General features: G+C 46.3%; 1 protein-coding gene across 1 annotated transcript in view; it reads left to right on the forward strand.

The window, feature by feature from the left end:
* The window catches only part of COL22A1 (collagen type XXII alpha 1 chain), a 163,912-nt gene that overhangs the window by 37,122 nt on the left and 102,952 nt on the right, over positions 1-23,838 (forward strand). Inside the window, exons 5-11 of the mRNA XM_056854652.1 lie at positions 7,559-7,670; positions 8,363-8,486; positions 10,275-10,550; positions 11,772-11,852; positions 14,072-14,185; positions 15,375-15,419; positions 22,714-22,767. Of these exons, the coding sequence (XP_056710630.1) occupies positions 7,559-7,670; positions 8,363-8,486; positions 10,275-10,550; positions 11,772-11,852; positions 14,072-14,185; positions 15,375-15,419; positions 22,714-22,767 (806 nt within the window). The remainder of the gene's footprint in view (positions 1-7,558; positions 7,671-8,362; positions 8,487-10,274; positions 10,551-11,771; positions 11,853-14,071; positions 14,186-15,374; positions 15,420-22,713; positions 22,768-23,838) is intronic.

The following is a 23,838-nucleotide window of genomic DNA, read 5'->3' on the forward strand; positions in this document are numbered from 1 at the left end:
TGGTATTATACAGCACTGATTACAATGAGGGGAACAGCAAACAGGCTAAAATCTATTTTCCATCTCATTTCCACCCAACCCAGCATTGACTCGTTGCCTGAATTCCAGCATTAGTCACTGTTTACATTCCTGCATTGGGTTAATCTGTAGCCCCGCATCTGTATATTGGTTTGAAAACGCTCCATTTGCCAGGAGGGCAGCCACACACTGGTTTGCTATTAACACTGACTCAACCTAACTGTTACGGGATCCTTTATTGGCAGGTTTGGGCCTTGATGCACCCACAATGAAAAGAATAGTTGCGGAAACTTCTGAGAATAGCTGTGTGTTTCTATTTTCCTCTGCTTGAACTTGATTCTTTTTCCTTTGGATTGTGTAAAGTGAAAATGGCAAGAGGAAAGGCCAGAGCCTTCTCCAAAGGCACCGAACAACGATTTGCTAAGACAAAAAATAGTCCAGTGCAAACTTTTATCTGCCCGCTACATGGCAGCTATTGAGGCTGACCTAAAACCAAATGTTAGCAAGCACATCAGTCAGCATCTTTCTACTTTTCTTGTTCTGAATCATATTTTCCCAACTTAATTGCCTTTTTAAAGTATTACTTTGAGGCAGTAATGTGAGTGCATGCATCCCATTGAGATAGGGTTCCCAAACTCCAGGTAGTAGCTGGAGATCTTCTGCTATTACAACTGATCTCCAGCTGATAGAGATCAGTTCATCTGGAAAAAATGGCTGCTTTGGCAATTGGACTCTATGGCATTGAAGCCCCTCCCCCAGACCCTGCACTCCTCAGGCTCCGCCCCCAAAACCACCCGCCGGTGGGAAAGAGGGACCTGGCATCCCGACTTTTGAGTGAGTTTTTATTCAGAAGCTGTAGAAACCCCCCCCCACCATTTACTGTGAAGTCTGTGTTAAATGAACTTGGGAGGCAAAACAGCATGGTGTAGTGGTTGAGAGCAGTGGACTCTATTCTGGAGAACCGGGATTGAGTCCCCACTCCTCCTCTTGAGTAGTGGATTCTAATCTGGTGAACCACATTCGGATTGCCCCCTCTGAAGCCCCTCTGAAGCCCCGCAGCAATTAGATCCATATCGCCTGCCGGCTCCAACCTCCGCTTGGCAGCTGGAGCAAGCAAGCAGCAGGGATCTAAACCTCCAAGTAGCGCAGAACTGAACGCTGGACTCTGCGGAGCCCAACATTCACCTCTGCCCTGGGTATTTTTCAGGTTCAGGTTTAATAAACCCTTTTTAAAAAAATCAGAAAAGCCAAATCAATTGTATTTGGTGTTTTAGATTTTTCGAAAACATTCGGGTTTAGAAACGGAAAAATACTGGGAACACACACACACAGCCCTAACCTTTACTATTTTTCGCCTTTAGGCAAACTAGCATGCGGGTTACAAAAGAACTCCTCTCTGATTTTGGCTGCACAGAGCAGTTTTTTTTTTAAAAATACAAGGCAACATTCAAGCATGCTATCAGATGGCGTCTGATTAGGCTTGCCAACCTCCAGGTGGTGGCTGGCGATCTTCTGGGATTACAACTGATTTCCAGGCAACAGAGATTTCCAGGCAACAGAGATCAGTTCACCTGGAGAAAATGGCCACTTTGGAAGGTGGACTCTATGGCATTATACCCCACTGAAGTGCCTCTCCTCCCCAAACCCCGCCCTCCTCAGGCTCCCCCCCAAAAAATCTCCAGATATTTCCCAACATGGAAGTGGCAACCCAAAACCTGATATAGTACGAGGGTTGCCAGGTCCCTCTTTGCCACAGGTGGGAGATTTGGGGGGCGGAGCCTGAGGAGGGTGGGGTTGGGGAGGGGAGGGACATCAAAACCATAGAGTCCAATGGCCAAAGCAGCCATTTTCTCCAGGTGAACTGATCTCTATCGTCTGAAGATCAGCTGTAATAGCGGGAGATCTCCTGGAGGATGTATTGCTAAACTGTGAGCATGGCTCACCCTTACGGGAACAGATCATTGAACCCCTTTTGAAAGATTGCCCTGGCAGCACTGATAAGGAGCTAGTTAGATTTCTTTTAAGTGACAGCTATCCTCAGGTTACTGCAGGGGTTGCTAGCTTCTTGGGACTCATTTTAAATTTTTAAACCTCGTATATGATCTTAGGAAGAGACCTGTTCAAAATTTTATAATCTCCCTTTAACCTCAATATGTATTTATTTATATACCTTTTATGCCAATAAAGGTCTGATTTGATTTGATTTGATCTCCTGGAGGTTGGCAACCCTATGTAGTATACACTAGAAAAGGCTGCACTGAAGATGAAGAGTTCTCTTCCCCAGCAGGCAGGCAAATAAGAAAGGAGACCGTCAGGGTCTAGGCCTCTCTGCTTATTTATAGCTACTTGCGGGGCAGTTGGAGCCCTGAGACTAGGTTGCTGGGCCAGTCACTCAAACCTAATGGCCTACAATTAGAGCCAGAGATGGCCATGACTGCCCGTCAGTGCCTCTCACCGCCATTGGCCTGCGGTTGGCAGAGGAGGATATTGGATTCCAAAGATGCCGATGACTCACTCCCTAATTAGAACATTCTCCGACAGCTGTATGTATTTTACACAGGCACAGGAGCCAGCAGCCCACAGATCTTCGAAGGGGAGGAAAATGAAACCAGGAGGCTAGGGACACTTTAACGGAATTTCTTCTATTGCTTAACTTTTGTGAGTTAGAGATCACTTCCTCAGATGCACGTAGTATACATCCACAAGGACAACAGATTCATATGAAGGCTGGCAAAATTTTGGCTGGTGCTATTTATTCATTGAAAGGTTTTTTGGGCAGAGACTAAGGAGGGTGGGGTTTGGGGAGGGACTTCAATGCCACAGAGTCCAATTGCCAAAGCTGCCATTTTCCCTAAGTGAACTGCTCTCTATCGACTGGAGATCAGTTATAATAGCAGGATATCTCCAGCTACTACCTGGAGGTTGGCAACACACACACACACATAAAATAAACAATCCAGTAAAAGATGTAAACACACGAAGATGCATAACAACATAACCAGAGAGGAGGGCTGCTATCAGTTGATGGAATGCCAAACAAAAAAATGTGTTCACCCACTGGCGGAAGACAACAAGGTTAATATTGTCTACTCAGACTGGCAGCGGCTCTCTAGGGTCTCAAGCAGAGGTCTTTTACGTCGTGTACTGCTGATCTTTTAACTGGAGATGCCAGGGATTGAAGCTGGGACCTTTTGCATGCCAAGCATATGGTTTACCACTGAGCCACGGCCCCTCCAGGGGAAGATTAAGCTTGGTGTTTACCCATTTGCTAATCAATATTTAGAACCTCCTTCTGTCTAGTCCAGTTCTGTGCTATTTGATTCATTATTTAATTTGTCTATTGGTGGGATAGAAAGTTGGGATGTAGGTGATCCAAAGTAGCCCCTAACTGCAGAAGGGTGTTTTTTGCAGTTGTAGTGAGAGGGAAGGAGCTATGGCTCAGTAGTAGAGCATCTGCTTGGTATGCAGAAGGTCCCAGGTTCAATCCCCAGCATCTCCAGTTAAGGATCTGGCGTTAGGTGATGTGACAGACCTCAGCCAGAGATCTGGGAGAGCCGCTGACTGACTTAGATGGACCAATTCAGTATAAGGCAGCTTCATGTGTTCATACGATCAATTCATAGAGTTGGAAGGGGTCTTACAGGCCATCTAGTCCACCCTCCTGCTCAATGCAGGATCAGCCTAGAGCATCCCTGACAAGTGTTCGTCCAGCCGCTGCTTGAAGACTGCCTGGGAGGGGGAGCTCACCACCTCCCTAGCAGTCGATTACACTGCTGAACTATCCAGCCAGTACTTTTCTGCTTGTAATTTAAACCCATTATTGTGAGTCCTACCCTCTGCTGCCAACAGAAACAGCTCTCTGCCCTCTTCTAAGTGACAGCCTTTCAAATACTTAAAGAGAGCAGTCATGTGCCCCTTCAACCTTCTGTTCTCCACACAGAACATTCCCAAGTCCCTCAGCCTTTCCAATCCTATCAGGCATACGTGTCTGATAGAACTAATATCCTAATCATTGGTTCACAACTTTTCTCTGCCATCTCTTCGATGAGATGGCCTGGGACAGTTTCAAAAATAAAACTAAAATGCAGCATTTTTTTTTAAAGAAAGCACGTGTGGCATAAAATGCCATTGGTACAACAGCCCTAAGACATCAATAGGATTAAAAAAATAGATTCTTCTGAAATCCTACAGATAGGGTTGGCATGGCTTGGCATTACTGAGCCCCATAGCCTGACAGAAGGCTTATCATTTGGTCTCATTAGGAAATGGGTAGGGTTGCCAGTTCCCTCTTTGCCACCGGCAGGAGGTTTATGGGGTGGAGCCTAAGGAGGGCGGGGGTTAGGGAGGGAAGGCCCTTCAATGCTGTAGAGTCCAATTGCCAAAGTGGCCATTTTCTCAAGGTGAACTGAATTCTATTGGCTGGAGATCAGCTGTAATAGGAGATCTCCAGCTACTACCTGGAGGTTGGCAACCCTAGAAATGGGAGATCATCTTAGATCTGTGACATCATAGGAGTTTTTGGGACAATGCCCCGTTTTGTTCTGACCAGGGAATGGGAAAATACACCAGAGGTACCCGACTTTTCCTGTTTCTTGACCAATTGTGTCTCAGAAACCTTTCCAGCTCTTTCTCTAAAACAGTCCCAACATGGTGCCTATGGGTGTCATGGCTCACACTGACACTTTTTCTGGCGCCCGCCATGTTCTTAGGAAGCGGGTGGGGCCAAATAGGGCTTTTGCCCAGCTAGCCTTCTGATAGACGAAGATTTGACTGGCTGTGCAGATTTTGCTTTTTAAATGTTGCTTTGGAAGCAGCTGCCACTACAGCGCAAGGGTCTATATTATACTGTATTACTGAAGTAAAAAAGGGCAAGAGTCCATTAGCACCTTAAAGACTAACAAAAATATTTTCTGGTAGGGTATCACGAAAGCTCATACCCTACCAGAAAATATTTTTGTTAGTCTTTAAGGTGCTACTGGACTCTTGCCCTTTTTGACTACTGCAAACAGACTAACACGGCTACCCACTGTGTATTACTGAAGTTAAGCTGTGGCAATCGTTTTGTGGCTGGCTCCACCTCCTGTGGCAGCCAGTTTGTTGTTGTGCCCCCACCCCCATGCTATTTCATAAGAACATAAGAAAAGCCATGCTGGATCAGACCAAGGCCCATAAAGTCCAGCAGTCTGTTCACACAGTGGCCAACCAGGGGCTTCTAGGAAGCCCACAAACAAGACAACTGCAGCAGCATTGTCCTCCCTGTGTTTCAAAGCACCTAATATAATAGGCAGGCTCCTCTGATCCTAGAGAGAATAGGTATGAATCATGACTAGTATCCATTTTGACTAGTAGCCATGCAAAGCCCTCTCCTCCATGAACATGTCTACTCCCCTCTTTTTTTTATATAAATATTTTTATTGATTTCTAATATTAAGTGGGAATACAGGAAAAGAAAAAAGGGTAAGGGAAAACATTATCAAAAAAATACATAGCCCTCTCCTCCATGAACATGTCTACTCCCCTCTTAAAGCCTTCCAAGTTGGGAGCCATCACCACATCCTGGGGCAGGGAGTTCCACAATTTAACTATGTGTTGTGTGAAGAAATACTTCCTTTTACCAGTTTTGAATCTCTCACCCTCCAGCTTCAGCAGATGACCCCACGTTCTAGTTTCAAGAGAGAGGAAGAAAAGCTTCTAGCATTATGAGAAAGGGAGAAAAGTTCTAGTATTATGAGAGGGGGAGAAAATTTCCAAATGTGCCCACAGGCTTAAAAAGGTTGGGGATCCCTACCCTATGCCATCCCACATGGGTGAGGTGGCAGGTCCATCTCACCAGGCAAAATATGGCATTGTAGAGTTTCTCTGACCAGACTATAATATTCTTTTACAATAAAGCGGAGAATTTTCTGAGTAGTTGTAAGTAATGCACTGGACGCTTCAGAAGAGAAGTCAGGGCCAATGGCAATATGTCAGAAAATTCTGCCGTGAAAGTCATTTCCACAGTCTTTCTCGGGGTGAAGCCACAGGGCACAGGGCAGTAATAAAAGCAGCATGATTCAGAGGAAATACCTGCAAGGCAGCTACCGCAACCTGAACTCTACATGCAATTAAAGTTTTGGCAAAGCGTTCATGCTGCACTTTCCGGTGGCTACAACTTTATTAATTTTGAGCTGTTGAGAGGGGGGATTTGTATTAGGGGAGGGGGAAGGGAGGTTGCTTAGTGCTTTCACATGATATTACAAATGCCTGCAAACCTCAGATCCCAAATCTCAGTTCTCTGTTGCATTGAAATGGGATCTGATCATTCCTGGTTTCTTGGCTCTCATTTGGTTCAGTGTGTATATTTGCTGTTGCAAGGGGAGAGGAAAGCAATTGCAAACCACTTTGAGACTCCTTAAAGGTAGATAAAAAGTGGGGCATAAAAACCAACTCTTCTTCCATTGTGGTACCTGTGGGCAACATAGCAGCCACCACTGTGTTTCTAGGTGCCGACTCCCTCCTTCCCCCACAAAAACCAGCCAAACCTGGTTTTCTTCCACTGTACAGGAGGGGTTACCTCCAAAGAGTCCAAGAGGCATAACTTTCATGGTTGTTTATGCGTGGATACTTTCACTCACGTTTGCCCCCCGTCTGTCTTGATTGCTCCTTGGAGTTATGCATGAGTTTTCTCTCCATTAGAGATGACCTCGCTGGCGCTGCCAGCCCTCACAAATCCCAGAATTTCCCATTCCTCTAACCCGATTCTTCCCTCTCCTCTGAGCTCAGCCCGGATGAAATCCCTGTGCATAAGGCAAAGCGTGGGACACACAAGCTTGGTTTCTCTCACAGCCAATTACAAAGCAGCGTGTAAAGGGGCAGGGATTCAAATGCTTTCTGCTTCCATGGAGCTCTTTCTGAGCAGAAGAAAGGGTTTTTAAAAATGAGGCTTGGATTACTCCCCCCCTTCCTTTCAGATTGCTCCGTTTGTTTTGTTTTGGTTTTTTGTTCTTAAAATGCTTTTTTTGTGTGGCAATTGGGTTTGGGGGGGATTTTCTCTCACAGTAAGCCCTACAAAGTAAGCCAATTACAAAGCAGAATTTAAAGGGGTGGGGACTTGATTTGAGCTTGGAGACTGTTGGTGTATAGATTTCTGACAGAAAAGCGTAGGTCCAGCAAGCAACGAACCTCAGGTAAAACTCAAATGCATAAACGACCTATGTCTGTCGGGAACATCCATTGTGAAAGAGTGCCTCCATCACAGTAGGACACTTGGCTTGGGATCTCTCAATATTTTGGCCTCCTGCTGGTAGCTACTCTTGCAGAACATTTTTTTTTAAACCTCTGTTGGTGTCCTCTGTGCCGCTACCTCACTTCCAGGGAAAATCTGGAAGTGATATAGGGTAGCTCTAGGAATCACCATAAAGTCTGTGGTTTTAACATAGAGGCCCAGAGGATATCACAGCCCCCCTTGTCCCTGTCCCAAACTCTTCTGCTGGTTGCCAGACACGTCATGACAACCCTATTGCACTCTCATGCCCCATCTTTGTATTTTCCTTCCTGACAGGGTTTGACCTGATGGAATCATTCAGCGTGAGGGAGATCTTTGGCATGAAGGACAATGGGATCCAGAGCTCTTACGTTCGGCTTGGCAGTTTCCCCATCGTGCAGAAAACAGAGTAAGCCTATTCTGGTCCATTTAACCTGTCTCTTGCCTGAGCGTTTTATTCAACTGACTGGCAGAACAATCCTATGCATATATATTTTAAAAACAGTCTTGCTCTGTTCCGTCCATTAATCCTACAGAAGTGTCTGTAATCTTGGTGCTTTGGTTCCTTTTCAGCAGAACAAATTAATATGCTACCTGGACTGAGTTCCTTAGGACAAATGTTCCTTAAGACATCAGAAAGGAAACACAGTTGTCAACAGAGACAGAGAGAATTATGGCCCAGTAAGCTTTTTCTTGAGAGGCAACATAGTGCAGTGGTTCAAGCATCGGGCTAGAACCTGAGTAGGGTTGCCAACCTCCAGGTGGTGGCTGGAGATCTCCTGCTGTTACAACTGATCTCCAGCCAGGGTTGCCAAGTGCCAGGTGGTGGCGAGCAAACCCCCTCCAATTTACCTGGCTGCCCACAAGTATCCTGCAAGTATCACCACGTTTCCTCCCACCTCCGCCGGGTACCAGGGGAGACTCAGCTTTGTAATCTGGAGATCAGTTGTAATTCTGGGAGATCTCCAGGCCCCACCTGGAAATTGGCAAACCTATGTGTATGGTGGGGAGAGTGGTTAACAACGGCTGGGTTATGACAGCAGAAGTTCCTGAAAATCCAGGGCGCAGCCTCAGTGCTTCTCATTTTTCCCCCTTGTCCAGAGATGTCTTCCCCCAAGGCCTTCCAGACGAATATGCCTTTGTCACCACCTTCAAATTCCGCAAGTCCTCCCGGCGAGAAGATTGGTATATCTGGCAAATCATTGACAAATATGGCATTCCTCAGGTAGGACTGTGTCTGGCTGTGAATTACTTGTGCAGTCTTAGGGTGCCAACCGCTGTTGGCAAACCACCAGCAGCAATTGGAAGGTGAATCCTGGAGCGCCAGTCTCAGGGTGATTAGGTCACTTCTGGTTTAATGCTGGAAGTGATGCTACTTGCTGGTGTGACACCAGCAATCCCCCCCCTGTTTTTTCTCATTCCACTCATGGCTGCCTATGAGGCTCCCACCTGGGTTGTCCTTAGGGTTGTCACCCTGTAGGTGGTAGCCGGAGATCTCCTGCTATTACAACTGATCTTCAGCCGACAGAGATCAGTTCACTCTGTGGTTTTGAAGTCCTTCCCCTCCCCAAACCCCACCCTCCTCAGGCTCCGCCCCCAAAACCTCCCACCAGTGATGAAGAGGGACCTGGCAACCCTATCAAGATGGCTTACGGTATAAATAAAATGATTATCAAACAATAAAAACCATATGAGTAAAACAACGATTATAAGAACACATAAAAGACCACACCCAATTTGCTTCTATTTTTCCCCATCTGACTTCTGGGTGCTTGTGGTAGGGTTGCCAGCTCCGGGTTGGGAAATACCTGGAGATTTTGGGGGCAGATTTTGAGGAAGGCGGGGTTTGGGGAGGGGAGGGGCTTCAATGCCACAGAGTCCAATTGCTAAAGCGGCTTTTTTCTCCAGGGGAACTGATCTCTATCGTCTGGAGATCAGTTGTAATGGCAGGAGATCTCCAGCTAATACCTGGAGGTTTGCAACCTTAGGGCAAAGAACCTACCTTTGCCCTAAGGTTGCTAACCTCTAGGTATAGTAGGAGACCTACTATAGTAGGAGACCTAGCAAGCCTAGGTGAGATGGACAGAGGACAAGATGTCATCAAGAGATGCTGCCAAATTTCCCTCTGAGAATCAAGCCCTGCCATGCCTATTATTCTGGGAAGCATTGCAAGGAGAGCAAACCTTTGCTCAAGTGCTCTTCTGTTTATACTTGAAAATGAATGGTTTCTGGGTTTTGTTTATTTGTATGTGTGTGCACCTGCCCAGAATAAGATAATATTTTTCTAGTTAGTCAGCTGTTAGGAAACAACCCAAGAATCACAGGGTGCGTTCATACATGCTGAATAATGCACTTTCAATCCACTTCAATGCACTTTGCAGATGGATTTTACTGTGTAAAATAGCAAAATTCGCGTAAAAATGATCGTTACAGTGCACTGAAAGTAGATTATTCAGGATGTGTGAAAGGAGTTGGAAGGGACCATCAGGTTCATCTAGTACAAACCCTTGCACAATGCAGGAAATTCACAACTACCTTACCCCCTACAACCCCCCAGTGACCCCTACTCCAAGCCCAGAAGTTGGCCAAGATGCCCTCCCTCTCATGATCTGCTTAAGGTCATAGAGTCTCTCCTTTTTTTCTGTTCTATCCAAGACCCTTTGGATTTTACCCCCAAGAAGAAAATGGGTATCAAGAAACCCATTGCCAGATGTCAGGGCACCCCTATATGTAGGGTTGCCAGGTCCCTCTTGGGAACTGGTGGGAGGTTTTAGGGGCGGAGTCTGAGGAGGGAGGGGAAGGACTACAATGCCATAGAGTCCAATTGCCAAAGCAGCCATTTTCTCCAGGGGAACTGATCTCTGTCTGCTGGAGATCAGTTGTAATAACAGGAGATCTCCAGCTACTACCTGGAGGTTAGCAACCCTACCTATATGTCATCTTGGGGAATAGCTTATTTTTTTTATTTTTGGTATGTACAGTCTCACTGTGGGTAGTCATTCTGTTTTTAAAGGTGTCCATCCGACTGGACGGCGAAAACAAGGCCTTGGAGTACAACGCTATCGGACTGACCAAGGATGCGGTGAGGGTCGTCTTCCGAAACGGGCGAGTCAGCGACCTCTTCGACCGCAACTGGCACAAGATTGCCCTGAGCATTCAGTCCCAGAGTGTGTCCCTCTACATCGATTGCAGACTGGTGCAGACGCTGCCCATCGAAGAGCGGGAGAACATCAACATTCAAGGGAAGACCGTGATCGGCAAACGCCTCTACGACAGTGTGCCAATTGACGTAAGTGCCAGGGATGTGGATTTGCCTGTAGTGGAAGCAGAACTGGTTGCACAGAATAAAATTTCCAGGGTATCAGTTCTGTGGTTCTAAAATCAGTTTCGTTATTGACTTAAGAGACCTTTAGGGCTGCCAATCTGTTAAAGGTGTTGTGATAGATGAACTGCCTTTTTCAAAATTGATAGAATCATCGACTGTGTTTAAACAACTGTACGCATTTTGAAAAAAGTCAGTGATGATGTCTTTTATGGATCCTGAAGGGAGTTCTGCCTGTTAGTGCCTGATACTTTGCAATGTATTAAGTAATCCTATCCCTCATTAGAAGTATGACCGTTGCTATTCTTTTCTCTTTCACCGAATTTGAGAACATGAAATGTTCTAAGCAAAGTCAAATCCCAGGGCCAAAATAATTTAAAAATAAACAAATGGATGGGTTTTCCAGTATGGAGAAGGATTTAAAGAAAACATGCCATGGATTTAAAAAGAGTTCTGTTGGTGTCAGGGGGAGATTTTGACTTTTGGGGAACATGGCTTTGCATGAACAAATGTTTCTATTACTTTTATTTTTGGATATTTTTCAACAGCTTCAGTTCTGTACCTTTTCCTTGTTAGTTTATAAGTGTATTTGCATTGCATATGCTCAGTTTATAAGGTACTGATACATACAATGCATGCCATTTAAATGTATAATGTACCATACTGATTTAATGATGCACAAGTAACATTGAAAATGTATATATTTTGCAGTACAAAATGGTGGGAGGAAACAAAATGGTACGAAAACAAAGGAATAAAAGAGGCAGTGTTGCATAATGGTTAGAGTGTAGGGCTTGGATCTGTGAGCCTCAGGGTTCAAATGCTCAGCCTCTCCTGGAAACTTGCTGGGTGATCTTTGGCCATTCATACACTAATCAACTTTGCAGGGTTGTTGTGAGGACAGAATGGAAGAGCGGAGAATGAAGGAAGGTGCTTTGGGAAGAAAAATGAAGTAGGTGTGAAATAAAAAAAACAAAAAAACACACACAAAGGATCATTGCTTTGATTCACACAAGAGAAAAAGAAAACATAAACCAGTATTGTTCAGGACAGAAAAGATAACATATAGGAAAAGCGGTGTGCATAACCCACATAATTGTTTGCCACAAAGGATAAAACAGAAGTGAGCAAGGTAATTTTTCATTCTTTCCCCTGAGAATACACCTTCTTGGTTTCCTTTTCCAATAGTTTGACCTTCAGCGGATGGTTATTTACTGCGATTCACGACATGCTGAGCTGGAAACTTGCTGCGACATCCCTTCTGGTCCGGTAAGTTGAAACATACGCTCACATCTAGGCAACCTTCATGCATACATGCACAGTTGTGTCCATGAAACAGTCACACGGCGCTCATATCAGTTACCCAACATTGAGAGAGATGTAACTGTCTGGCTCGGCACTAGTTATTTCAAGTGCAGAGCCAGCGTGGTGTAGTGGTTAAGATCTGTGGTTTGGAGCGGTAGAGTCTGATCTGGAGAACCGGGTTTGATTCCCACTCCTCCACATGAGCAGCGGAGGCTAATCTGGTGAACTGGATTTGTTTCCCCGCTCCTACACACGAAGCCAGCTGGGTGACCTTGGGCAAGTCATTCTCTCTCAGCCTCACCTACCTCACAGGGTGTCTGTTGTGGGGAAGGGAAGGGAAGGGAAGGTGATTGTAAGCCGGTTTGATTCTCCCTTAAGTGGCAGAGAAAGTCGGCATATAATAACCAACTCTTCTTCTTCTTCAGAAATGTGGCACACTGAAAAAATATCTCTCGTTATACGTTTTGTTCTTCTCCCATGAATAAAAGTTAAAATGGTATCCCTTTTTCATCTTAAAACAAACAGTTGCTAACATTTTGGAAGTAATTACAGTTACAGCAATGCCAAATACTCTACTGTTTAATTTTTGGGTAAAACCTAGTAATTTTGGTGAGCTAGACACCCTCCCCACCCCCCGAGAAACAGAGAATGGGATCCACCGGAAGAGGCCACATAATGTGTTAGTGAAGTGGATTTTTCTCCATCTTCCCCAGTACCGAAAGTGCTGGACATGTGTCTCAAAACTCTAGACTTGGAAGGGACTATACAGGCCACCTAGTCCAACCCCCACTCAATGCAGGATCAGCCTAGAGCATCTCTGACAAGAGTTCATCCAGATGCTGCTTGAAGACTGCCAGCGAGGGGGAGCTCACCACCTCCCTACGTAGCCAATTCCACTTCTGAACTACTCTTACTGTAAAAAAAATATATTTAAAAAATCCTAATGTACAGCTGGTACCTTTCCGCTCGTAATTTTAACCCATTACTGCGAGTCCTCTGCTGCCAACAGGAACGGCTCCCTGCCCTCCTCTAAGTGACAGTCCTTCAAATACTTCAAGAGAACAATCATGTCCCCCCTCAACCTCCTCTTCTCATAAGAACATAGTTCTCCAGACTAAACATTCCCAAGTCCCTCAGCCTTTCCTCATAGGGCTTGGTCTCCTGGCCCCTGATCATCCTCCTTGTCGCCCTCCTCTGCCCCCTCTCCATTCTGTCCACATCCTTTTTGAAGTTAGACTTCTGGTCTAACTATGGCCGTGCTTCTGCCTGCCACTCTGTGAAACAGGATGCTGGACTAGATGGACCACTGGTCTGATCCAACAAGTTCCTTATTTTCTAATGGCATACCCTATTGACTGTGCCCATCTCTGACCCTCTGGCTCTCTGACCCCTGATTGGTTTTGAACCATTCCATACCGCCTGACAATTACTGGGGGAAGCAAGTGCAATGGAACATGAGGGGAAAACAAGTGGCCATTTTGGCAAAGGACGCTGGGAAATTGCTGAAAAGAGAACGTTTTGTTCAGCAGTGTTGACAACATGTGGGAAGCTTTCAGTTCGGCTCTGGGGATAATTTATTTATTTTTTAAAATTTATATCCCTCTCTCTATCCCAGTCAAGGCTGGGCTCAGAGCGGCTCACAGCCATTAAACCATACAATACAGAGTAATATAAAATATTATATTATACAGAGTAATATAAAATACAGAGTAATATAAAATAATAATACAGAGTTACAATAATACAAATTATAATACAGAGTGATATAAAATAATTTACAATCTACAACCATCATTTCTCTGATGTGAAAATCCAATTAGCACCTGATTCATCGGCACACAGGCCCAAAGCCAGCCCGGGGGGAACTAGGGTTGCCAACCTCCAGTTACTAGCTGGAGATCTCCCGCTATTACAACTGACCTCCAGCTGCTAGAGACCAGTTCACCTGGAGAAAATGGCCACTTTGACAATTGGACTCTATGGCATTGAAGTATCTCTCCTCCCCAAACCCCACCCTGCTCAGGCTCCACCCCAAAAATCTCTCACCGGTGGTGAAGAGGGACCTGGCAACCCTGGGGAACAGTCAGGGTCTCCAATCAAGCAACCCAGATGAAGGAATGGGAGGGGAAGGGAAGGGAGTCCAGCAATGAAAATATTCATAGCATATGCTTTTCTGGTTTCAGTGTCAAGTGACTGTCGTTACGGATGCTCCTCCCACTGAAATAACATCCACCGTCGGAAGCGAACAGATCGGTCACATTAAGACTGTCAACTGCTCATGTCCGCCTGGAGAAAAAGTTTGTATTTAAGTCACTCTCCTTAAGTCACTCTCCTTCTTCACTCTGCTTTAATATGAAGGAGAGAACTAAAGGAGAGAGCCAGCATGTGGTAATGGTTAAGAGCGGTGGTTTGGAGCGGTGGAGTCTGATCTGGAGAACTGGGTTTGATTCCCCACTCCTCCACATGAGCGGCGGAGGGTAATCTGGTGAACTGGATTTTGTTTCCCCACTCCTACACACAAAGCCAGCTGGGTGACCTTGGGCTAGTCACAGCTCTTTTAGAGCTCTCTCAGCCCCACCTACCTCACAGGGTGTCTGTTGTGGGGAGGGGAAGGTGATTGTAAACTGGTTTGAGTCTCCCTTAAGTGGTAGAGAAAGTTGGCATGTAAAAACCAACTCTTCTTCTTCTTCTGTAAGGTTTTATTTTAGATGGGAGAATTAGAGCTCATTCCTGAACCTGGGGGCCAAATGGGCTTAAGAGGCAACCAGCCCCCTACACTGGCGTCTGTGCCACTTGCACCATGCAAAGTGGCATGGGCACTGTCGTTGTGCCACTTGTGGTGGCCCCCTCAGGACTGATGCTGTAGCGTGGCCCATAAATACCGGCTAGGCTTCCTGCCGGCATCCTGCTAACGCAACTGTTTGCCCCGGTATCCTGGGAGGCATTCCCGGGGAGATGGGGGGGGGAGGGGGGCTCATGGTAGGCTGCCTTCTAACCCCTTCTAGCCCGGGATCACCTCTCTTTGAAACAGCGTTGCTGCGCCAGGTTTTTCTTGGCACAGCCTCACTGTTCTCTTTGGGGAAAAATGCCCCAATTTTGCATATACAAATTTAAAAAGGCTTTTTTTTAAGCCTTTCGGCAGCTGGGGAACCTTTCAGAGGGGTCACGTCGATGCCGCAGCTACGCCATCCCCAGCTTCCTCAAAGCTTAGGAATGAGCTTCCCAGGATCAACACAACAAGCAATTAAATTTACTTAGGTTTCATTTTGGGATGAGGACTCAGGCAGAGGGGATGGGACCCAACTCAGGAAATGAAATTGGATGTATTCGAAAGTCAATGGCCCACACTGTGGAAATCGACTACTCAGTGCCCAGTGAGAGCAAATGGAGTTTGTGGACCATCTCTAAAGAGATACCAGATAGGATTTCTAATGTCCTGCCACAATGGGAATGATCCTGATTAGTGATCTCAATCTCTCTTTTCAGGGTGAAAGAGGCTTCCCTGGGTTTGAAGGCCCAAGAGGCCAGAAGGTGAGTACTCGCCAGTGGATGAAAGAGCTTTCTTGGCCATTCCAAAAATGTATAAGGGTAATACATGTTGGTGTTAAATTCCATTCAAACAAACGTTACGTCTTTTTGAGTGTGTGTGTGTGTGTGTGTGTGGGGGGGGGAAATCTCATGTTGGCTGAAATGATGGCGGTATTTGGCAGGCTTGCTTGTGTCTGTATCACTTACAGTATGTGCGCCTGTTTTGATTCACCCCACATGCACTGCATCGTGTGTTCTGGAGTCTTCATTAAACATATCTGCAGGAATGTGTTTTAATATTGAGGCCCTAGAGGATTTCACACACATAGAGGCATCTTTGAAAACACACACCCAAGAGATGAGATGTGCCAAGGCTCTCTGGCACATAGAATAATAGAGTTGGAAGGGACCACCAGGGTCTGCCTAAGGTCAGTTTCATCTAGCTGGCTCAAGGTCTACTCAGCCTTCCATCCTTCCGAGGTCAGTAAAAACGAGTTCCCAGCTTGCTGAGGGTTAAGTGTAGATGACCGAGGAAGGCAAAGGCATACCACCCCGTAAACATAGTCTGCCTAGTAAACGTCGGGTTGTGACATCACCCCATGGGTCAGGAATGACCTTGTACTTGCACAGGGGACTACCTTTACCTTTAGAGGGAATCACCACAATGTGTCTTCCATGGGAGGCAGCACCAGTCACAAAATGGCTGCCATGGGGGGGGGGTAATAGTACATGATTGGGAAGTCCCAAGTCAAGCATGCGCCTCAGATGAAGATATTTTCTGCCAGACCCAAAGATGTTGCCTCCTAGGCTCATTTGAAGCGCCTTCTGCTCCAATAAGGTGGAAGAAAGCTAGAATTGGCTCTTTGCTTTGGGGAGGAGATTCTTTGGCAAAGAAGCACATGGGCACCTGAGAGCACATCTGTGGCCACAATCATGCCCACAGGCACCGTGCTGGGTATCGCGAGTGGTGGACCTACATTTTTGGGGCCCTGAAGCTTGAACTGTTATGGGGGCCCCTTCGCAACCAGCAACATAAGGGCAACATCCAACAAGGTCCAAAGGGCCTTGCTGCCCTTGCAAGGACCTTGAGGCCCAAATGGTGGAGAACAGGGTAGTGGGGTGGAGTCCTTGAAAATGGGCCATACAGTCAGCCCCTTCCCACCAGCAACAAGGTCTGGGTAACCGCTGTTATCTTCTTCAGTGGGGTTGATCTATGGCAGATCACCACAACTTTTTAATAAACTAACTACTGCAGCTCAGATTTTGATTACAATTGCTGTACTCAGTTATCTCACATGTCAGTCATTGGTGTGAATAAAAAATGTTGTAGAAGCAAAACAATAGTTACATAAAAACTCAGTAGATGGCACTGGGGAGGACCAAAGATGCCATGAGGAAGAAAGACTCGGGTCAACCATTGTAAAGGCATTACCCTCAACATGACCCACATGAATACTTATTTTGAACTGTCTAAAAAGAATTCTACCACTAGAAATTCAGTAAATGAGAAATAATCCAGGTCTGCCTCTTCCAAAAACTCAATTGAATAAGCAAAATATAAAAAAATATATGCTAGAAAACAGAAATATCTTGGTAAATATGGGAACTGAAGGACTAGTTGCTAGTTAACGAAACCTGTAGAAATATACACATTAAAATATCATCCATGCTAACTACGGACAAAGCACACCTTGACCTATACATCTTTAACACTAAACACTAGCAAGGATATAATCAAAAACTTACAAAAAAAGAAGAAAAAGAAAATTTGGAGGAATGAAAGTCACACCACCCAACATCAATGCGTGGAAAAAAGTATTGGTTCATTCTCTAAAAGTGTGCGGTTGTCCTCAACAAAAACCAGGGCTTTTTCGGCCCTGGCCCCAGCCTGATGGAATGTTCTTCCAAGTAACATCAGGGCCCTATGGGACCTTCAGAGGTTCTGTAGGGCCTGTAAAACAGAGCTCTTCCACCAGGCCTACAATTGAGGGTGACCACAGGTTGTCATCGTTACTGGCCTCCCTCACATCTCCCTCAGGGCTTCTGATATGAGGATTTGACTGCTTGGCCGAGCCTCCAATGTCCCTGTAATTATACGAGTACCATCTTGTTAACTGTATTGAATGGTTTTATGAATTTTATTGATTACTTATGAATTTTAGAAATATATGATTTTATTATGATTGTTGTTACCTGGTGTCAGGTAAGAGAGAGGAATGGGATCTTCAGTAGCTGCCACCACTCTGGCGTGAGCCTAACTCAAGAAGGCCCAGAGAGTACCCTCCCTGTCCCTGGCTGCTTCTTCTCCCAACAGGGTATACTTTCTAGGTGACCAAATGAGGCATGAGGACCCAGGGCAGAGTAACAAACAGTTTATTAAAAAGGTCTAATAATAATGATAGCTCAAGCCACAATAGGATGACAAAACCAGTAAAGGCAGCCAATCAAACAAATAAAACCCCCAACACATCTATCTTTACTGTCCCTAACTGTCTCCTGGCACTAGGCCTCAGGCTAACTCACCCCTTCCTGGATGAGGGGTCCCTCCGTCTACAGCAGCTTCTCCCCAGTCCTGCTCCCTAGGAGTGAACCCCCTCCCTTTTCAGGCAAGGCATTTTATTCCTTCTCCCCAGGCACCACTCCCTTACCCCTGATTGGCCCTAACCTTCCCTCCAAATCCTCTTCCACCAATCGCAAGGCCCAGAGGGTACCTGGGAGATGTAGGCCTGGTAACTTGAGGCCTAGAGTCATGACACCCACCCTGAGCCTGGCTTTGACTGGGAATGAGGGTGGGCTACAAATTTAACTAATAAATAATAATAATAGGGAGGGGGTCATCAGAGGGAGCACGTTAGGATAAAGAGGTGAAAATCTGATCTTTTGGTGTTAAAATGCACACACGAGACGAATGCAGCCTGAATTGAGAATTCAGATGTCTTTTTATGGTTCTGATTGGCTCTAGCCTAAGGGCTGAGCTATAGAATTATTAAGCCATGCACCAACGAAGGATTTGAGGATCCAGCTGCCAAAATGTATGCTATGAATAGATTCTGATGAGCTCAGTGAGCCCCTACAGCTGGGGGTTCGAGCACTGCAAGCCCCCAAGAAAATTTGACCAATTACAGGGACATTTTGAGGCCTTGTGAAATGGGTATTAGACCATATTCTAAAGTCAATATTAAGTACTTCAACACATTGGCTTATGATTCTATCACTAAAAAACTCCATCAATTTTGTAGAGAAATTCACTCATTAAAAAAAAGTTGCTTCGGGGGCCCATCCAGGATTGGGCCCCCTGAAGCTTAAGCTTCATTAGTTTCACAGTAGATCCGCCTCTGCGTATTGCTGCTGCAGGGGTTTTGGATCAAGCCATATGATTTATATCTGCATGGTGTTTGGTTTGGGTTTAGGTGAATCTCTTTCTTTGGGGCCTCGTGGGGGTTCTTTGCAACCCCGAAAATAGGTATGCAAGCATTTTATGGGTATCTGCTCCCCCACCCCCGATGAGTAGGGCTGTTGAATTAAAAAAAATTCGGTATAGTTCGGATTCGGCCGAATTCAGCCCGTTTAGATTCGGGATATGCCGAAGTCCGAACTCCCCCACTTCGGATCCGTTCAATTCGGCGGGAATTCAAAGTTCGGAAAAAAATTCGGCCAAATAAAGCCATTAAAAACACAACCGTGCCTTTCCGTGGCTCTGGGGGGGGCATTTTTGGGGTTAGAGATCCCAAACCTTCGGCAGAGCTTCAAAGGACGTTTATTGAAAGACTCCCCAAGTTTTGTAAAGATTGGGTCAGGGGGGGCTGAGATATGGGCCCTGAAAGGGGTCCCCCCCACCCTTAATGTGCATCTCTCAGCAGAGCTTGCCGCCCACGCACAAAGCTCCCAGCCCCGACAACAGCTGAGAAATTTCCAAAGCAACTGCAAAACAACTGCAAAACAACACAACCTTGTTAAACAACACCTTTGCAACACACAACTGAAACCTCCCCCCTCAAACCAGGAGCGAGAGACTCGAGGGGGAACACACACCCCAGGCAGAACCGACGAAAGCCCCCTTTGGCTTCCCCCCCACCCACAGAAACTGCTCCCTCCCCACACACACACAGACTCTGCTCCCCCCCCCCCACACACACACATACACAGGAGAAAAATTATAGATTAAAGCCCCCAAAGGGGTCTTACTGTGGCTGTCTTCTGTTCCATCAAGAGGGGCTGAAGAGGACTTGTAATCCAAGATGATTCCAATTAGGCACGGGACGTTTTGCTCTGGAGAAGATGCACAGGATCGGCTGATCCATTCATCCCAATAGGGAAAAGGGGAAAGGGGAAAGGGGAAAGCCCATATCTCGGGACCCCCTGACCCAATGTTCACAAAACTTGGGGGGTATCTTAAGAACACTGGTCTGAAACTCCGCTCAAAGTTTGGGATCTGCACCCCCAAAAATGCGCCCCCTGCAGCCATGGAAAGAGAAAAGGGGGGAGGCGATATTTCTGCCCCCACTGAACCCATCTTTACAAAACTTGGGTAGTATCTTAAGAATAATTGACTGAAGCTATGCTAAAGGTTTGGGGGCTATATCCCCAAAAATGCGCCCCCTGCAGCCACATAAATGGAAAAAGGGGGGGAGGGAAAAGGGGGAGAGCCCATATCTTGAGACCCCCTGACCCAATGTTTACAAAACATGGGGGGTATCTTAAGAACACTAGTCTGAAACTCCTCTCAAAGTTTGGGATCTGTACCCCCAAAAATGCACCCCCTGCAGCCATGGAAAGAAAAAGGGGGGGAGCCCATATCTCGGGACCCCCTGACCCAATGTTTACAAAACTTGGGGGGTATCTTAAGAAGCTTCATCTGAAGCTCCAGTGAAAGTTTTGTGTCTGTACCCCAAAAAATACGCCCCCTGCAGCCACAGAAAGGAGCGAATGTGCACAAGCACCCCCCCACACACACACGAGGATTTCGCTCTCTCTCTTTCTCTCTCCCTGGCCGGGCCGCACATCAGCTGATTCCTCCAGTACTCAATCCTGACTGATTGGCCAGAAGAAGACCCAGCTTGGCCACCGATTGGCCGGGGGAGGAGAATGCTGCTTACTGACGATTATGCTGCTTACTGACGGCCCCGAATTTGCCGAATTTATTCGCGAACTCCCGAACTCGCTGAATTCGGTCCCCCCGGTTGCCCGCCAGTTTTGAGTTCGGTTCCTCCCGAACTAAAAACCACCGAATCAGGGGAAATTCGGCTGATTTTCAGTTCGGGCCGAACCGAATCAACAGCCCTACTGATGAGTAAACGCAACATCAGTTTTTACAACCCATGAAGCAGCTTTCAAACATTTCTCCAACTGCATGATCCGAACTTTGTGCACCTTTTTTATCCTTGGCCAAAGAGATGTATTTTGGGAGCCATGTTCCCCGCTGATTCAAAACACCAGATAGCAGCACCTTTGAGCTGTTCCCATTTCCATTTAAAGCAGCGAGAGAACAGGGCCTCGTGTTCCTCTGTGTCTATAAATAGCAGCTCCCCGTTTTGATCGGTGGCAGTTTAAGTGATGAGGGACCTTCTGGAGAATGACATGAGGAATTACTGCATGGAGGGAGACTATAGGCAGGCAACAATAGAAAGGGTATATTTTTAATGTCAACCCCTCCCCAAGTGTAGGGATCTATAGCAGGCTTTGGAAATGCTAATGTGCAGCCACTTTAATATCACCGAAATGAAATTCCGCTGAGAGACGGCCAAATTGGAAGTGCTCCTCCGGGAGTTCATTGCATTTAGAGCATCTCCGTTATCTTCACTCAATGGCGCCCGAGACAATGCCGACTTCTGCTTAGCACACAGAGTGGATTATCTACCTACACATCGCTTTGCTCAGGCTAAGTGGTTTCTTCAGCATTGCTGTCCAGAGGATATCATCATGCTCCGTTTTCTTCTCTTTGCAAAACCCGAAGGGGGGGAGAAGTTAAGTGAGTTAGGCCTAGGCCAGAGGGAGGCCTATTGAGGGTTCAGAGTTCCTGCAATCCACTTTGCAAGGCCCACCTGGAACAGGAATGAGAGAAATGCACCGCAGTTTCTCTTCTGCGTTATTCACTGCATATTTTCATTTGTCAGCAGTGGAATTGGCTACCTGGGGAGGTGGTGAGCTCCTCCTCACAGGCAGTCTTTAAGCAGAGGCTGGACAAGCACTTGTCAGGGATGCTCTAGGCTGATCCTGCATTGAGCGGGGGGTTAGACTAGATGGCCTGTATGGCCCCTTCCAACTCTATGATTCTATGGTCATTTATGCATGGGTACCTTCACTCACGTTTGCTCCCGGTCTGTCTCTGTTGTTCCTTTGAGTTATGCATGAGTTTTCCCTCCATTAGAGATGATCTCGCTGCCAGCCCTCACAAATCCCAGGACTTCCGTTCCTCTGTTAACCCGATTCTTCCCTCTCCTTCCATTTCAGCCGGGGTAAAATTCACATGCATAAGGCAAAGAGTGGGACACGGAAGCTTGGTTTCTCTCATGGTAGGCTTTCCAGGCCCCGTAGCTCCACCGACGGGAGCTTTGCTGGGCTGTGGCCACAGTGCGTGGCGTGGCACGCACACGCACCCCGCACAACACGCCTACGTCACTTCCGGGTTTACCCAAAAGCAACGCAGACGTTCTAGAGATCTCAGCCTAATCTCTGTGGTTTCCATAGAGTTTTAGCTGAGGTAGCCAGAGTATCTGCGTCGCTTCCGGATAAACCTGAAATTGACGCGCATGCATGTACTGCCCGCCGGCCCTCAGCTGGTCGGCGGCCAGCCCGGTGGATTGGCAGGATTTTACCCGCCACCACCGGGCACTTGGCAACCCTATTTCACAGCCGCAAAGTCCAGGCTTGTTTCGCGGAGGCAGGCAATGCTAAACCACCTCTGTCCATCTTGCCTGGTTGGCCCAGGCTAACCTGATCTCATCAGACCTTGAAAGCTAAGCAAGATCGGCATTGGTTAGGACTCGGATGGGAGACTACCACCGAAGCCCAGGGTTGCTAACACAGAGGTGCAAACCACCTCTGTTCGTCTCAGCCCCTTTGTATATATATATTTTTTGTAACTGAACTATCTCACTGTACTGTGATCTCTCTTGGTTCTGTACACGCCACCTTCATCTTCTAAACAAAAGCTCATTTTATTTCTTTGTTTGTGTCTATGGCTGATGAAGAACACAATGTTGTTCACCAGTCTGGTATGTTTTAATGAATAGTGGGTCGTATTGAAAAGGCGTTGTGCCTCGAATTCCAAGGCTAACTCTCATTTCCTTTTGTCAAGGGAGAAATTGGACCAACTGGACTTCCTGGCCCAAAAGGAGAAAGAGGAGAACCGGTAAGAAATTTAAAAAATAATCAGTGCTTAAATGCTGGGTTTATTTCTCATTCTTGTGTGAATGTAACTTAATGTTCACGTCTATAGCCACAATTAGAGTTGCCAACCTCTACATGATGACAGGAGATCTCTAGCTATTACAACTGATCTCCAGGCTAGAGAGATCAGTTTGCCTGGAGAAAGTGGCCGCTTTGGCAATTGGACTCTGTGACATTGAAGTTCCTTCCCTCCCCAAACCCCATCCTCCTCATGCCCCAAAATCTTCAGGTATTTCCCAACCTGGAACTGGCAACTAGGGTTGCCAGGTCCCTCTTTGCCACTGGTGGGAGGTTTTTGGAGTGGAACCTGAGGAGGACGGGGATTAGGGAGGGGAGGGACTTCAATGCTATAGGGTCCAATGGCCAAAGCGGCCATTTTCTCCAGGTGAATTGATTTCTATCAGCTGGAGATCAGTTGTAATAGCAGGAGATCTCCAGCTAGTACCTGGAGTTTGGCAACCCTACTGGCAACCCTAGCCACAATGCATAAACAAATTGCTTTTATATTTGGCTTTCCTTAAATTAATTTCTGGACCAGTGGCTGAAAGTTTCTCTAAATATCTGGGCATTTGCGAAGCCAATATCATAAAGTAGAAATCCAGAATAGGAGCACAGGAAAAGCACAGAATAGGAGCACAAAATAGGAGCACAAAAAAAGAAAGTAAACCATCTTTCTGCCCTCTCAGGGTAACATGCAGGGGACAATTGTGATCAGCCCCATGTGCTGCTACTGCAGTTGTTTTTTTTAAATGCTGGGAAGATCCAGTCACATACCCCTGAGGGCCTCCTCTACTTACACTCTTAATTGTTCTTGTCATTGTTTATGAAGATCTTTTCAGTGAAGGTTCAGCCTCAAAACACTGATAATTCTTGTTTACTGGTTACGGTCATTGTGTTGTTAGACCTGCACAGTAAACTGATAAGTCCCGTGCTTAACAATAGACAACTTAGAATCACAGAATCATAGAATCATGAGTTGGAAGAGACCACCAAGGTCATCTAGTCCAACCCCCTGCACAATGCAGGAAATTCA

This window comes from Euleptes europaea, chromosome 8 (genome assembly GCF_029931775.1).
Source record: "Euleptes europaea isolate rEulEur1 chromosome 8, rEulEur1.hap1, whole genome shotgun sequence".
NCBI lineage: Eukaryota > Metazoa > Chordata > Lepidosauria > Squamata > Sphaerodactylidae > Euleptes > Euleptes europaea.